This window comes from Barbus barbus, assembly GCF_936440315.1.
Source record: "Barbus barbus genome assembly, chromosome: 40".
NCBI classification, from domain to species: Eukaryota; Metazoa; Chordata; class Actinopteri; order Cypriniformes; family Cyprinidae; genus Barbus; species Barbus barbus.
Genome location: NC_136718.1, coordinates 10842180 through 10858592, shown reverse-complemented (window position 1 = coordinate 10858592; position 16413 = coordinate 10842180). Strand labels below are relative to the sequence as shown.

At 36.4% G+C, this 16413-nt stretch overlaps 1 protein-coding gene across 1 annotated transcript in view; it reads right to left on the bottom strand.

The window, feature by feature from the left end:
• Window positions 1-2824, bottom strand: part of LOC306859926 (nucleolar protein 4-like) — a gene marked incomplete at its 5' end in the record, with an annotated part of 102576 nt that extends 99752 nt beyond the window's left edge. Inside the window, one exon of the mRNA XM_079401341.1 lies at window positions 2489-2824. Within this exon, the coding sequence (XP_079257467.1) occupies window positions 2489-2824 (336 nt within the window). The remainder of the gene's footprint in view (window positions 1-2488) is intronic.
• Between the last annotated feature and the right edge of the window lie 13589 nt (window positions 2825-16413).

Genomic DNA, 16413 nt, shown 5'->3' with positions numbered 1-16413 from the left:
TTTAGCTTTATTTATTTAAGTTTTAGCCAATTTAGTACTTCAACTTATTTCAGGTAATTGCCAAGGTAACATTTTTAAGTTAAAGTAAGTTTCTCGTCTAGTATTTTTTCAGATTTTCCTCTGGATACCATAGGTTTCTGTGAAGAACATATTAAAACTGTCATCAACATTCATTGATAATCTGCATTTATGTTTCCATAAGATATATTCATATGGAAACCATACAGATTCAGAACAATTTTATATGGACTACTTTTATGGTGTTTTTTTTTTTTTTTTGTCTTGGTCATTGCAAGCTGGAAGAGGAAAATGGAAAACAGCTCCATAACATTGCTTCAGAAAGTGAAAAAATAACATATGGGTATGGAACAACATGGGAGTGGGAGTAAATACTGTCTGAATTTCCCTTTTGAGTTAAATTTCTCCTTTAAAATTTAATCAAGAGAATTTATGTGACCTTTTGACATGATTTCTATTAGGTTGGAATTTGTAAAGTAAAATATTCTGTAACCAGGATCTTGTGTTACCTGTGCACATTGCAACACAGTCCCTGCACCGCTAATCGAATAGTGAGGGAATCACTTTCTCTCCGTTTTTCCTATTCCTGTCAATTAGCCCCCCTGAGTGAACTGAATGGGAGGCTTGTCTCAAAGAAAGCAGAACACACACATACCCAAAGCAAGAGAGAGTGAGCGAAAATAGTATTTGAATAGGACAAATCTGGGGCAGCCTCTTCATTATGAGGGTACACAGAGCGCGGAGGGTGCATCCATCTTAACTTTTCCATCATACCAGTTTCCTTTCCTTTATCAGTGAAACATTCATAAGATGAATCTTCATGTGGGCTACTCATTATTCCATTTGTTCTGTTGAGAGCTGACCTGCTCACCTCGTCTCTGCCTCTCTGTCTCTCCCTGTTGCTCTCATACAAACACACATTTCTAGCCTTTTTACCAATAATACCACACACTGCCATATTGTCTCACTAGGCTACAGAGGTGAACCAAATCAGCAGGTGTGTTTGGGTTTAGTCAATTATTATAATTAAGTCAATGGCTTGGAAACCTGAACTCTTCTGCTCCGAAAAAGACATTATGAAGATTAATCATTTGAGAAAGATAACGCAAGCACAGGTTATACAAACCATTCTTATAAAAGACATGCATCCTTTCTGTAAACCTGGTCTCAATACATAAATGTAAAAAGGCTAAATTTGAAACAAATGTCATTACTTGACTAGATGCTTTCCCTAATGGTAAAATGCAAAACAGGGAGAAATGCACAAATAGAGGCAGCATACGCAGATTGGACAAAAATGTTCGAATGAGATTCACCAATTTCCACCAATTTGTCAACTTAAAATAGTTACAAACTGCCATGAAAGAGTCCAAATAACCCTACACAAACACATGTGAACCATAAGGATGTAAGAAATTATGAAAAGGGAGGCATTTGTAATGTAGGCCTAATCTAGTTTACAATACATAGTTTTAAATACTTGTGACAAGTTCATAGGAAAGTATTCATTGAATTCATGTTGATTTCCTACATTTTTCTAAAACATTTATATCAATTTCTAAAAAATGGTTTGATGTATTAATTTTAATAATGTCACGTTTAGCCATCAAGTGAAATGTACTAAATACTTTTCATGTGCTTTTGAATACACTTGTGTATGCTCAGGTTCAAAGGTCAAGGTAAAAATAAATAAATAAATAAAAATATCAGGTTAACTCCATTTGACCCAAACAGAATGTACTTCCACATAAATCTGTTAAAATATGTTATATTTTTTTAAAGGCACTCATGAGGGTCAAAAGATGTTCTCTTGGTTGTCTGGTTTTCTTGTCACATGACAACAAAAATGTCTTCCTGCAAGCTGGTTACACACTACACTGACTTTTTAAACCCATATTTTTTCACTGCTGATTTATGTATAATGCCACTACTATTACTAAAAATAAAAAGACTGATACAATTATATATATTATGGCAATATATTTATGCCAGCATTCAAAGATTTTTTTTTTCTTTTACAAACTCTGGACTTTCTTTAAGCCCCACAAAAAATTCCTTTCAAAATAGAAAAACATCAAAACATCAATATAGAGGGGTGTATAGTTATTGCCTGTATAAATATCATTTTAATATACATTTTAACTAGTATGCCATCTTAAATGCACATTTCAAAATACATTCGTTAGCTCTACACTTCATTAATATCCTGAAACTAGTGCTCATTGTCAGTGACTGATAGTGATAACAGAAAGAGCTTCCGGACAATCTGTTCCCGTGGATACCGGGCGGAGTGACACACGAACAAGTGGTTACCAGAGAGAGACATGAGCTCAACTACGGATATACAACCCTAAACAAGATTCACCGGCCGCGAGACGCGTAAACCTGTGCGCGTGGCTCAGAATTTGCATAGGCAGATATTACGCGTTTGATTAGCAGACGGGAAAAAGAGCACCTATAGCCTACTAACCGTTGCCTTGATGGGGACGTACAGGACCGGTCTGTCCGCTGCCCCGTTCTCGTTCGGCTTGCCGTCAGTGTTGCCCACCTGGAAACCTTTGGATTTCACCCAGAACTTAAATTTGGCGTTGATGTGGTTGCTCTCGATATAGACGCCCTCCGAGTTGTCGCTCTGTATGAGGGTCTGCAGAATTTTGTTGTATTTTCGCCGGGTGACGGTCTTTGTTTTTCCGGAGTCCCCATAAGTGCGGAGGCACCACTCCTGAAAATCACCAAACATCTCCGCCTCGGACACCGCAGGGCTTCGGCTCCTTCTCGTTAAAGCCACCCGTTTTTTGGTTGACATGGCTTTGTCGGTCCTCCACCGGTACGAAAGAGGCTTCGAATATATGTTAGATATGTAGATAAAGCTCCTAATTTATCGCGAACACCAATGAAAATATTCTTCAAATCGCGTTCTGCACAAACACGCGACTTAACGCCGGTGTATTTATCTATCCTCGCACCTGTTAACGGAGCCGTTTCTTCTGTCCCACTGGGTGGGAAACAAATGACAGTCCCGCGTCTCCTGTTGAGGAACTGAAAGAGGGGCAGTCCTACAAACGGTTTTCGCCCACCTGTAAGCTGACGGCTAATTAAACCAATCTGTCCCTCGCCTAAATACCCAAAATACGATGATTAGAAATGTGTTAATACGCGTAGGAGCCCAAAAATTGCTTATAACGAGGAGCGATCGATCCTCTCAGCGTTCGTCGCTCAGTGATGAACTGCTGCTGCACCTGGAATCGCTCGCCACCTGTTAGAATGAGCTCGAGCCGCGACGCTTCGCGCGCCTGTCCACGCGGAGAACGGGATTGTGCGTGTAACGTGAGATAGGATGCATACTAACTGACCCACGAGGCGGTAAGATGGATGGATGGGTTTGTCCCACACGCGGTGGGACAGTCCAGATCCAGGAAGTGCACGCGTTCAGATAGCCCAAATCAACACAAAGCAGACGAGTATCCCACAGAAACCAGTTTTATACAAGGAGGTTACTGTTTGATTACGTGTTACGAGTAATTATATATATATATATATATATATATATATATATATATATATATATATATATATTTTTTTTTTTTTTATATATTTATTTATCTTATGTCATTTAAAGTGTATGCAGGCTAAACAGAATTTAAGATGCATTTACTTTTGTTGAAATTAATTATTTTGGATAATGATTTTTAAAAAATGAATATAGAAATGAAATGAAAATATGACATTATAAAATACATGATACATAAATGAAGATATAAATCATAAGCATTTGAATATAGATGGAAAATATTTACAGTTTAAGGTGACCCATACTCGGAATTCATGCTCTGCATTTAACCCATCCAACGTGCACACACACAGCAGTGAACACACACACACCGTGAACACACACCCGGAGCATTTATGCTGCGGCGCCCGGAGAGCAGTTGGGGGTTCGGTGCCTTGCTCAAGGGCACCTCAGTCGTGGTATTGAGGGTGGAGAGAGCGCTGGACATTCACTCCCCCACCTACAATCCCTGCCGGCCCAAGACTCGAACCCACAACCTTTGGATTACGAGTCCAACTCTCTAACCATTAGGCCACAACTTCGCACTTCTATATTTGATTTAAGTGTGTTCACACTGCAGTGAACAGACATCATTTTCAATGAGAGTTGATTTCTGGCAATATGAGATACCATTGATAAAGCAAAAAAAAAAGTTAAGGAAAGCATGCAAATGAGGAAAGCAGGAACAACCAACATCATAGCAACATGAGACCTTCATCAGTTGAATTTAACTGCTGTCAGTGTGAACAGGGCTTTACACTGAAACTAAAGCAGTATAAGAGCCGCCTGTGATAGTAGGGGCTGAGGTCGGTCAGAGCATGTGCATTTTAGGCGTTTGTGCACTATTGTGTCTTTACAAGGAATTTGGAAGCTACACAAAGCCTGTTAAAAGCAGTCTTAACCCAACTGCTTAAAGGCACCTTTATATTGCAGCTGCTTTTTCTAAAAACTAAACGGTTCCATGAAGGTCAACTAAAAGGTGATTAACAGATCAGTGTTTTCTTTAAAGTGTTTAATGCTGCCTTCGTTATACATTTAGATTTTGTGAGAAAAGTTAATAAATATGGACAGTCAGTAGAGCAATAGTCCTCTCCTCTGCCATGTGTTGCATTTATGGCCCGCCCAACTCTGAAACTTGACTATCAAAAAATATTTCTGAGTTGCCCAGTCGTAAAAACAATTTGAGAGGCCATTTGTGTCCAATATCCAACTACAAAAATCTTACTTATGATAATTCCACTAGCATGTGAAGGCAGCATAAAACCCCTTATTAATTTATATTATCATTATATTTGCTTTCCTGTAGCTCATGTAGTGCATGGTGCTAGCAACACTAAGGCTGGTTCGATTGCTAGAGAATGCATGTGCTGATAAAATGCATACTTTGAATGCAATATAAGTTTCTTTTGATAAAGATGTCAGTCGAATGCATGAATGTAAATAAAGTGCCACAGTTAAAGGCCATGGAAATTGCTCTATGAGAGAATTTGTATGATAAAAAAGTGTTAATATGTAAATATGTTAATCATTCATTTAAAAATGAAAACTTCGAACCTTTATGACCCAATGTTGTGATGCAGCTATTTTGTATAATTCTCATATAGATGTGCCCTGAGCATTGATCATGAGAGGTTGCTCTTTCACATTTTAGGAGACTCTACTAAAATGCCTTAGGAGAAATAAAACAAGACAACTTTTTTCCAAAAGAAAAATCTGAGAAACTGAGAGAACAATAATCGGAAACAACTGAGAGATCTACTTAGTGATTTTTCATGGGTACACACAGACATCTGCTAGAAAAGTTTGATAAAATATAAAGAATAATTCAAATTGATTAGTATTAAAATCTGAATCCTCAGCTCAGGGGAGTTCCAGCAACACATTCCTAGAGTACTCAACCAAGTGATTAGAGAGAGAAATACTACTGCAGATGAAGAAATAATGTGGGCAATCAAGAAGACCTTGAGTGAACAGTGAGCATGGACGCTCTGTGCAGGGCTGAGTGCGTTCGTGTAACTCCAAGTGCTTTGTGTCCAAGTCAGACACAACATACAGATACACATGCTGTGTGCTGAAAGTACAAACAATTGTGTGACATAGTTGAAAAGAGCTTTCAAAATCTTTTACAAAAATCCAGGTTACACTTTATTTCGATAGTCCACTTTAGACATTCTACTAACTATAAGTAACTTTGTAACTACGTGTCAACTACATGTAAACTACTTCTCATTAATTTGCAACTACATGTCTACTAACTCTCAGTAGGGTAGGTTTAGGGTTAGTAGAATAAGTTGACATATACTTGCAAAGTTTTTAATACTCAGTATGTTGTATGTTGTGGACCCATCAAAATAAAGTGTTAGAAGATATTAAGCAGACAGTCTACTAATACTCTAATGACTGCTAGTTGACATGTAGTTGCAAAGTTACTTACTGTTAGTAGAATGTCTAAAGTGGACTATCGAAATAAAGTGTTACCAAAATCCACATCTCATTAATGTTCAGTAAAGTTCTGAAGAGCTCGACCTCGTTTAATCTACTTTTGTGGTCCATTAGCTTTGAAGCCATCTATATTCTAGTGTAGTCTACAAAGTACAAAAATATGTACACCTTAAAAATTATTTTTCCAGGAAAACAAACAAAGCAAAGTGGTGACTCATCCAGCACTGCACAGATTTTCATCCAATCAAATACCCCCTAGACTGAACATGCCCCTCCCCTTTCCAACTAGCAACTACTGAATCATGTGTTACCTAAAAACATATACTCTTTTTATGAAGAAGAAAAAAATCTGCCAGTTGTGAATCGTTTGTGCAGAGAATAATTTATTATTTTTGCATAATGGCGACCCATTAAATATTTTTTATCAGGTTAAATACTGCTTATTATAACTCAAACCCCTTTCAGAGTGTCTCTACGTAACAGTCCGTCTCACAAACATCTGCCATGTTTATAGTTATTTTATTAGTGTTTATATTTCTGAACCCAATCTTACTCCAAAGCGCAATGGGTCGTAGGCAATATCAGCCATTAGACTGTGTGCAAATCCATACTTAGCCCATCCGGGAACTTATATACAACATATATGTTGAAAAGGGTATGCCAAAAGTTCCCGGATGGTATACTAGGCTTTGGGACAGACAGGGATGTTTCATGGCTGTAATATAATTAAACACTATTTGGCTAAAAAAGGATGACCCTACGATTATGCCCCGCTCAAACTTCCTGTTTCTATAGGAAATGCGTCACCACCAGAACAAAATATGTGCTCATGAATCAATACTGGAGTTCATATAAAATGCCAGTCTGATTTTAAAGGATTTTTAATCATGTAGATTCAATATCAGGTTGAGCTTTTCGTCTGATTTATGAAAAACAAGTGAAGAGTAACTTCAGTTTTTGAACTGGTAGATCTTTTCTGTTTCACACCCTGAGCCTAAATGCACCCTCTCAGCAAAAGTTAGCAATGTGCACGGCTAAACAAAGCGCTGGGTAGAACCAGCTGTATTGAAATAGCCTTTTGCTTTGGGAAGTGAAAGTGGGTTTCAAAACCCTGCTGACTCCCTCCCTGCCTCTTTTTCCCCTTTTCAGCTGTGGCCCAAGAGAGAAGCAAGCATCTGCTTCCAGAGAAAAGTGGTCAGTCATCTGTGGTTAGCCCACTAAAGTCTCTTCCCTGAAATGTTTGTCACTCTGTCTGTCGAAATCACAACCGCTGGTTTGGGCCGCACCGTGTTCCAGTAGGCCTCTCAGACACTTACGCTGTCATGTGGCACTGCTTGGATCATTAGTATTGAGCAGGCATGCTTCAATCTGTATGTGGTGGATGTACACCTTCACTGAAATGCCTTCTGAAACTGAATTATATGGGTGTAGAGTGTGTTAGCTTTCTATTATCCTGCGTTTGCCGGTTCAGTAAGTGTCTAGCTTCACATGGGACTGGAGATATGCGTATGTGTGTAAGGCTCTGCTCTGTACAGGACTGTGTGCAAGGGTGGGTAGTTATGTCTATCTGTTGCTATGACGGCAGTCATCAGGAGAGGCTGTGAGTGGGTGTAGGGTACAGTGTGCTGCTTATCCCTGCTGACTTACTTGTGTGCATGGGTTTGTGCAATTTGGACTGCTTGCGTTATTGTGAAATGTTTTATGCTAATCATATCGATCCTGAACATTTCAAATTTCACATTTAATTTGACCAAATTTCACATTCAGTTTATGGGTTTTAAACCTTTTTTTTTTTTTTTTTTTCATAATACAAATTGTGGAAGGTGAGTGATTAACTTTTGTGGTCTGTATGCTAATTCCTATAGTGGCTTAACATTATTGAAAGACAACACAGAAAATGTAAATAATATTTTGGTGAAATCATTCACAACAGTCTTCCCACCATTCCACACTTCTCCCAATGTTTTGATAAAAAATGTAAACTATAAAATAAAATATTAAAAATAGATTCTAAAAATAAGTAAAATACTGTTTTATATAAGAGCCCTGCAAAACAAACTAACAAAAAATGAATTAACTGTAATGTAGTACAATATTTTGTGATTTGTTGCTTGCGTATATATATTAACATGGAGCCACTCACACAATATGTGATAATATATATATATATTGTGGCCAAAAATTTAAATTTCAATGGCACAAATTCTTATTAAAGGGATAGTTCACCCCAAAATGAAAATTTCATCATTATATACTTACCCTCATATTGTTCCAAACCTGCATGAGTTTCTTTCTTATGTTGAACATAAAAGAAGGTATTTTGAAGAATGCTGGTAATCATACAGTTGATATTCCCCATTGACTTCTATAGTATTCCTTTTCCTAATGGGACCAACAACTGTTTCATTCTTCAAAATTCTTCAAAATATCTTCTTTGTGTTCAATATAAGAAATAAACTTATGTAGGTTTGGAATGACGTGAGGGTGAGTAAATGATGAGAAAATTGTCATTTTTGGGTGAACTATTCCTTTAACACCATGATTTGTTCATTTGTGCCCGTATTTTATGTATTTATTTTTTTGTGTAAATTTGTGTAAAAGTTAAATAATGGGAATTCAATATGTTTTATACTGTTCTCAGTATATTGGAGAAATTGAGAGCTTTTTTAGATAGTGTAGTTTTTTTAGTAGTGTAGATTTTGTGGTGGCTGTGCTTTAAAATTAAATTATTATAATCTTTATTCAAGTGATGAAGGATTTGGAAAGTCTGACAGTAATCAGTGATGAGTACTACTGTAAGGTTTAACCCTGCTTGCTTTAAATGTTTCAAAATGAGTAACATTTGAAGAAATTTAAAAAAGTAATCAAATGTAATCAGTTTCATTACTTTAATAATTACATAACTTATTACATTTTAAGTAGGGTAACTTGTTATCTGTAACCTATTGCATTTCCAATGTAACCTTCCCAACACTGCTTAACTAAGAGTAATATGGAGTCATGCTATGACATAAATGTCTCTCAGCAAGTAGTACATTTTGAAAAATTGTCAACTTAACTATCTATAAGAAATGAGAAGGGACCATCCACCACAAACGCTCCTGCGTCCGTCCGGTTGCGTGCCAGCAGCTGTTCTCTGCGCACACAGATCACTAGCCTCATCTTTCACAGGAAGCTGTACAGGGGGAACTCTAGACATGTCTGTCTTGATCGATATCTCACGGTATCATCACATGGGCTTAGCGTGGCTGAGAACTGGTTGTGTGTCAGGGCAATGGCTGAAAATAAAAGTACTGAAATTGATTTGGAAAAATGCGATGTTGAGAATGACAGACGCAGAGCGAGATCAAAGTAACAAGACTATACTGTGGAGAGCAATCCGTCTTTTCACATCTGAAACAACTTTCTTGGGCAAGACATCTGACATCAAACCATTTTTTTTCACTTTAACATATGTAGAAGTGAGGCTATGTCATATTGTTTATACCCTGACCTGTGTTCTGCATGAATACTGTTATAAATACAGGCTAACTGATGATCCGTTCTCAATGCCGATTCATTGTTTGTCTGTTTTGCGGCGTCCCAGTGGTCGAAACTAGGGCAGCACTGGTCTCTTGAAACACTGTGGAGCCAAACACCCATCAATCCCATGCGCACCTCATTACCGGGCTGTCCTAAGACTGTACACGACCATAATAGCTGTTTAACGATCCTCTATCCATCTTCCATAATCAAAATGGTGCCTGGAGACACCAAAAACCTGGAATGAAATAAAGAAAAAAAACAATGAAGACATGGCACAGCTCTTAGCATTAGCTAAGCATTCCTGACTTCTAAAATCTCTTCAGTAGGCTACATCAGATTCTTTGCAGTGACTACAAATGTAGATGTCACTTGGAAGCAGCCTTCATATAGAAAAACGTTCAAAATCAGCAGTAAGGACTGAAAAAAAAATCTTTCAAGACACATTCTTTTATGTTAAATAAAACCTAAAAGCTCTATCATATAAGAAAACAAATAAAAACAAAAACAGCAACACTGAAGAAACAGACAGACACACATGATGCTAAAAACATCCATCTGACACATAGACCGACAATTAAAAAATAGCGCTGACTGAGTACAAGATTCGGTGTGAAAAGACCCTTTACAATAGTTGTACGAGACCCTCAGTGACCTACAAACCACAGCGCTAACTGCAGTTTTAGCATCTATGCTAGCAATGTGCTTGATAAACTGGGGTGGTGGCTGAGAATATGTGCAACTGTGTGTTTGGTTTATGAATATCTGCTCTCAAATTTAGAGCATATGACTAACCGAAGGTGTCTTGACCTTCAACACCCTGGCCCGCTAGCTCACTAGCTCAGTATCACAGTTTCAACCTTGTGCAACACAATGTATGTGAGAAAAGAGTGACAGGCTAGCCTAACAGGCAATCAAGAAATCACTTCATGAATGCAGTTTTTATTCGTTTTGATCTATTTCCTATTAACCCATAAGAACCCGGACCAGTTTCTCCTTATAGGAAAATTATGGGGCATATAAAACAAACCAAATGGACCACTTATAATATGTTTCTGCAGTTGTTTTTGAAATACAACCCCTCCTTGTGAAAAATCTGTAATGTTACATGGCCGTTTATGATAAATTTTTCATGTTACATATATGTCACATTGGCCGTTTATGATACATTTTTCATGTTACATATATGTCACATTGGGCGTTTATGATACATTTTTCATGTTACATATATGTCACATTGGGCGTTTATGATAAATTTTTCATGTTACATATATGTCACATTGGCCGTTTATGATACATTTTTCATGTTACATATATGTCACATTGGGCGTTTATGATACATTTTTCATGTTACATATATGTCACATTGGGCGTTTATGATAAATTGAAAAAAACACATTTTGCTAAATAACTATTTTTTTTTTCTGTTTATTTGCTTTTCCACAGCATATATCAAAATTATTACTTTTCTGGGAAGATAAAACAAAAATCTTTTTCAGAAGTAATACAGTTTTTGTATTTTATTTGCTTTGCCACAACATATTTCAAAACCACATAACTGTGACCATTAAGTTTTACAACAACTATTTATAACATATCAAAATTCTACCTTTTCAGGTATATGGTTTAACCAGAAATACATTTTTAGATTTTTTTTTTCACAACTCGAAAATGTGTGAACTGAATAAAAATAAACAACTACCTCACATTGGAGATCAACATGTTAAACGTGCACGTAGATTTGTTAAAATATGGTTTGAAATGAGCAGCAGAAAATATACAACACTAAAATAACTGAATCAGCTAAATTAATGAAGCAGCTCATTACCATTTTTCTTAAAGGGATAGTTTACCCAAAAATGAAATTTGATGTTTATCTGCTGACCCCAAGGGCATCCAAGATGTAGGTGGCTTTGTCTCTTCAGTAGAACACAAACAACATTATATTTCTGACAGATTGCAATGGTGTGAGTTAAAAATCTTTGTTTGTGTTCTACTGAAAAGTCACCTACATCTTGGGTGCCCTTGGGGTAAGCAGATAAACATCAAATTTTCATTTTTGGGTGAACTATCCCTTTAATGTGACAAATATGTCACATCAGTATTCCACCTCTTTTATAAGGTTAATAGCCCAATGTGACATATGTCACCACAATATCTTTGTAACTTGTTTTATATCAATTTGTTCAAGAAATGTATTAAAATCAGGTTAAGAGTAATCTAGGATATGTTATTAAAATATTAGAATTGTTGCATGGGTTGAAACATACTTTTAGTAACTAAAACAAGCGTTTTAAAAATTGCTGACGCTGCAACATGTGCTAACCAGACAGAACACCATTTTGGAAATGTTGCCATGGCAACAATTTTTTTTTGCCAATAATACATTGTCACATGACTGAACCTGGGTGTTCATTATATGTCACTTAGGGACTTCCTGAGTTGAAAGTGAGGGATAATGCTTTAAAAAAACCTTTCCAGATAATCACCATTGTTTGTGACATCTGCGTCACCGAGGGTTCTTATGGGTTAAAACATGAAGTTGGTGTTGCCATATTCAAGGGCTTGTCCCTTTTTAATAGCTAATAGCCTAAATAAATGATATCATAGCAGAAATCCATGACTTGCTATTTGATATTGCTAGTCTGAGGTGATATTTCATCAACTTTTCAATGTTTTTGGTTGTTAAAATGTATTACTAAACACCAGTTTTGTTCAGGGAACAGATGTATTTATTTCTATGTAATATGTAAGTTATGATAATCATAACGTTTTTTTTTAATTCTTCAAAAATACATTTTATCCAGTGAGGAAATGCATATCATAATCTCACTCATTCTGTGCACACTGTTTCACTTTACTTGATATTACATTTTCTTCTTTTTTTTATTATTATTATTGCAGTCTTTAGAACAATGAACATACAAAGGCAATAACATAAATTACATCGAAACAAACACAATAATAAGCAAAGCAATAAAAAAGTAGGAAAAGCAATAAAGAAATTAAATGTCCATAAACAAGTACAAATAGTTACAATTTTTAGAATTTACATAATTTTCCCCCTCATTTATATTTCTTTTTAAATGTACAGAAAGTGACCTATTTATATTTTAATTTTTTAAAAGTCAACAGTATGTATATTAAATTTATTTTTAAATCTAAATACTTCAGAAATATAACTTGTTTTTTTTTAGATTTCGAAATCTAATCCAAAATGTTACTAAATTTAATTTAAGAAAACATTTTATTTTGAAAAAAATGTTTATCATGCTGCAAAAGTTCTGTCAAAAAACAAAAGGTTTATAAGAGCACCATGTGACCAGCATTGTATGTATATCTTCTGTAGTGGACATTTTGAACACATTGTTATAAGTGTCCTCTCAATTTTTCAATATTTTATCTACAATAACCTACAAATATATTAGCTGATAGTCAACTATTTTGTACATTATGGTTTGCAATATTTTTATTAATTTAAATCACTGTAGGATATCATAGACTGAATCAGACAATTTTTAAGATGCATAACATTGAAACCTGAGATTCCAGAAAGAGAGGCTCCAAGAAACAGGATATCATAAATCTGTCCGGAGTCCTAGTTCCAACTAGCTGAAGCAAGCCCAACTAACAAGCTCTCTTTCACCAAACAACTTACAACCTTGAGACAAACTAACACTTATTGATAATTCCAATTCAAGAAGGAGACTGTCAAATTTGTTGCAAATAATCAAGACTGATGGTCAAAGAGATGGCCATCACGGGTTCCACGATTGTATTCACAAGCTTCCTTAGACTGACTTCTCCCCCACATAGAATACAGACCAAACCAACATTCCTTCTCTAAAGAACATGCCTCGTTCTCCATAGAACCACATAAAGACTTTCATTTTCAATTTTAATGAAACTAATAATTTCTATGCATAACTGCATATTGTGTATGTAACCCATTTGAATATCCTTGTTTTAATAACTCAATATGTCTTGCTTTTAATGAGTATTGAATGGCTCGAGCCTTAAAGAGACCTATTGCATGTTTAGTATCTATGAGTTTGAGAATTCATGCTTGAAATGTTTCTTCCAATCAATCCTTTGTCAAATGCATCATAGTCGTATTATGAAATCATGTTCAAAAAGGTATATTTTGCCAAAGCCTCTAAAATTCGGACCATGTGACTGATAACAGGCTGATTTATGATGTGAAGAACACACCCTAGCTAAGCAAGGACAATACCTAATTGGTCAATACGTCCAGATGGGACGGTCCAGAAGCTGAGTTTAAAACCTCAGGACATCCTCCATTCTCTCTTCTACGTTCTCTCTCTCTCTCTGACTCTCGGACCCTTGTCCCTCTCACCGCGTGCGTGCTGCTCTTTGAGCGTGCCCTGGCCCACGTGCCATAATGAGAAAGAAAACAACTTAGTCTCATTACATCATTTTATTTTATTATTTTACTTTAGTTTCTTTTCTTTCCGTGGAGTTTCGTGTTCTAATGTAAGTTTGCTACAAAGTCTAGCTCCGACCCGTTTCAAACTTCAACCAGAAAGAACTCTGCATCCTCAGCCAACGCCCAAGAGACATCACTTCAAAGACTACTGAACCTCCAGCCAATCAGACACTTCGGGGAACCCCCTTGTCTGCAACGACGACACAAAGGAAACCCCGTAACACAGGCAAGCAAGCAATGCCTCCAAATACTGAATTGGTGACTTTAATGTAAATTTTAGCCTCATTGAGAAACTCAAAGCGAGGGTTAAATAAGTGATTGATGGTTGTTCAGGTCTATGCAATATTACATATTGCTGTAAACTTGGGATTTCACGTTTCCATTCTCTTAAACTCATCCTTTCCTCACTCTCTCTCTTTCTGCAACGTGTGAATGTGTGAATGCTTGTGTTCATGTGTTAGATTAGTTTATGTCTTAGGTTTATATAAATAAAATCTGATTTATATTTTAAAAGAGAAGTATCTTGTGTTTTCTGCTCACAAGTTAATGCCTTAATCTGTCGATTTCGTTACTGTGCTATTTAATAGTGTTTTCACTATATTTGGGATTTTAATATCCAGTGCAGAGTTTGTTATACGGCTCGTTCAGTGAATCGCCGTAACGCTGATTCTGTTCAAATCCCTAGAAAATCATAAATGATTCCCTTTGAGCTAAATTAAACTATTTGTTTAAATTACGTATTAATATTATAATGTAATTAACCTTACATTTATTGGTGGAGAATGCGGGCAGATTAATCTAAATTGTGAGCATAAACCAAGTATTTAATATTTTTCTATTGCCGCGGATGAGAGACGAGACTTGTGTGTGTGCGCGTGCGCGTGAGTGACGTCAGCTGCGCGCGCCCCGCTTGAATGAATGAGAGACGCGTCTGAGCAGAGACTAGTGTGTGTGTGTGTGTGCGCGTCAGCTGCGCGCGCCCCTCTTGAACAACACAGAGAAGGCTGTAACTGAGCAAAAGAGCTTCTCAAACTGCAGTAAGTGAACTTAAAGTTAACATCTGAGATCGTACAATAAGGTCGAAATTGAGCGTGTTCCTCTCTTTCTGTAATGCCTTTTATTTATAGTTGAAGTGATGTCCTGCGGGTTCCAGGTCAGTCAGTAGCTATTCTCCTGAATCTCAGTCTGTTAGCAGAACGAAGCTAAACTGCAGTGATTAAACGGGAAATAAATCAGTGTATAAAGAATAGTTTTGAGCGTGTTCCTCAATCCTATTTATCAGAGCCATTATTATTCATAGTTTGATTAGCAGTGCGTGTTCCATTGTTAAATCATCTATGACTCCCTCCGTTAAACATTAGACAATAACGCTTGTCTGTTTGTGTAACTGTGTGAAGTTAATCTCGCTCAACACTGCGTGTGTCCGGGAGATTTTAATGGGAGTTTTAAAAGCTTTATCAAGTAAAGTTTAACTTTGAACCAACAGCGAAGAAAACCTGTTGTGTTTATGCGTTATATTCTGATACAGCACTGTTTCCCTGCAGTACCAAGCTGCTATTTTAATAAAGTTTAACTCTGAACGAACTGAGAGTTTAAGCGCCACATCGCAGAACAGCTAAAAGCGGTGTTGTTTATTTGTACAGTGTGGAAATGCGCTGACATTTCATGTAACATGCTTAACTGTACTGGCAATGCAACGTTTGTTTTGGTTTCCACAGTTACGATCGTGACACGGAAGTCTTAACCTACTTCCGGAGCAACTTTGTACTGCGCACGCGCAGCACATTGATGCTGATGTAAACAAACTCTAAAGCTAACGAAACAGTTGTTTACCTGGTACAAGTTTATGCTAAAGATTAGCCTCAAAGGTTAGCAGTTAGCATTAACCTCCGGTGGTTTAATACAGTGTGTATGTTTGGAAAGCTAAAGTGGTTTAACCCTTTAAACACCTCTCAACTAATAGACTTGTTGGTCTTCCTCTTTCTTATTTCTCTAAATTCTCACTTCTTACCACTTATTTGCATTTTACTAGAAAGGGAAATACTAGTTCACAATTATTAATTGTGCCAAATTCAAAATTTAATTAAAACATTAAATTTATTTGGAATCATTCAAATTTCCCTCAGATCATTTCATATGATCAATACTTCTATTATTCTCTTCTGGGCCTAATCATTTTAGATACAAATAAGTCTTGAACTTGGAAAGTTTAAGTAAACTTATTCTATCTAATCGATTTATTACCCATATTAATAGATTCTATTCAGACTTATACTCACTCATTACTTTATTGCGTTTTATTCCCTCATTCTTCCTGTTTTGGTTATAGACTTAGCCACTATTTTCTATTTTTATTTACTGATTTTCTCCTTTATTTAATTTCAATTTTACTTTGTCTCACCTGAGCATTAATAGGAGACATTGTTATCCGTCA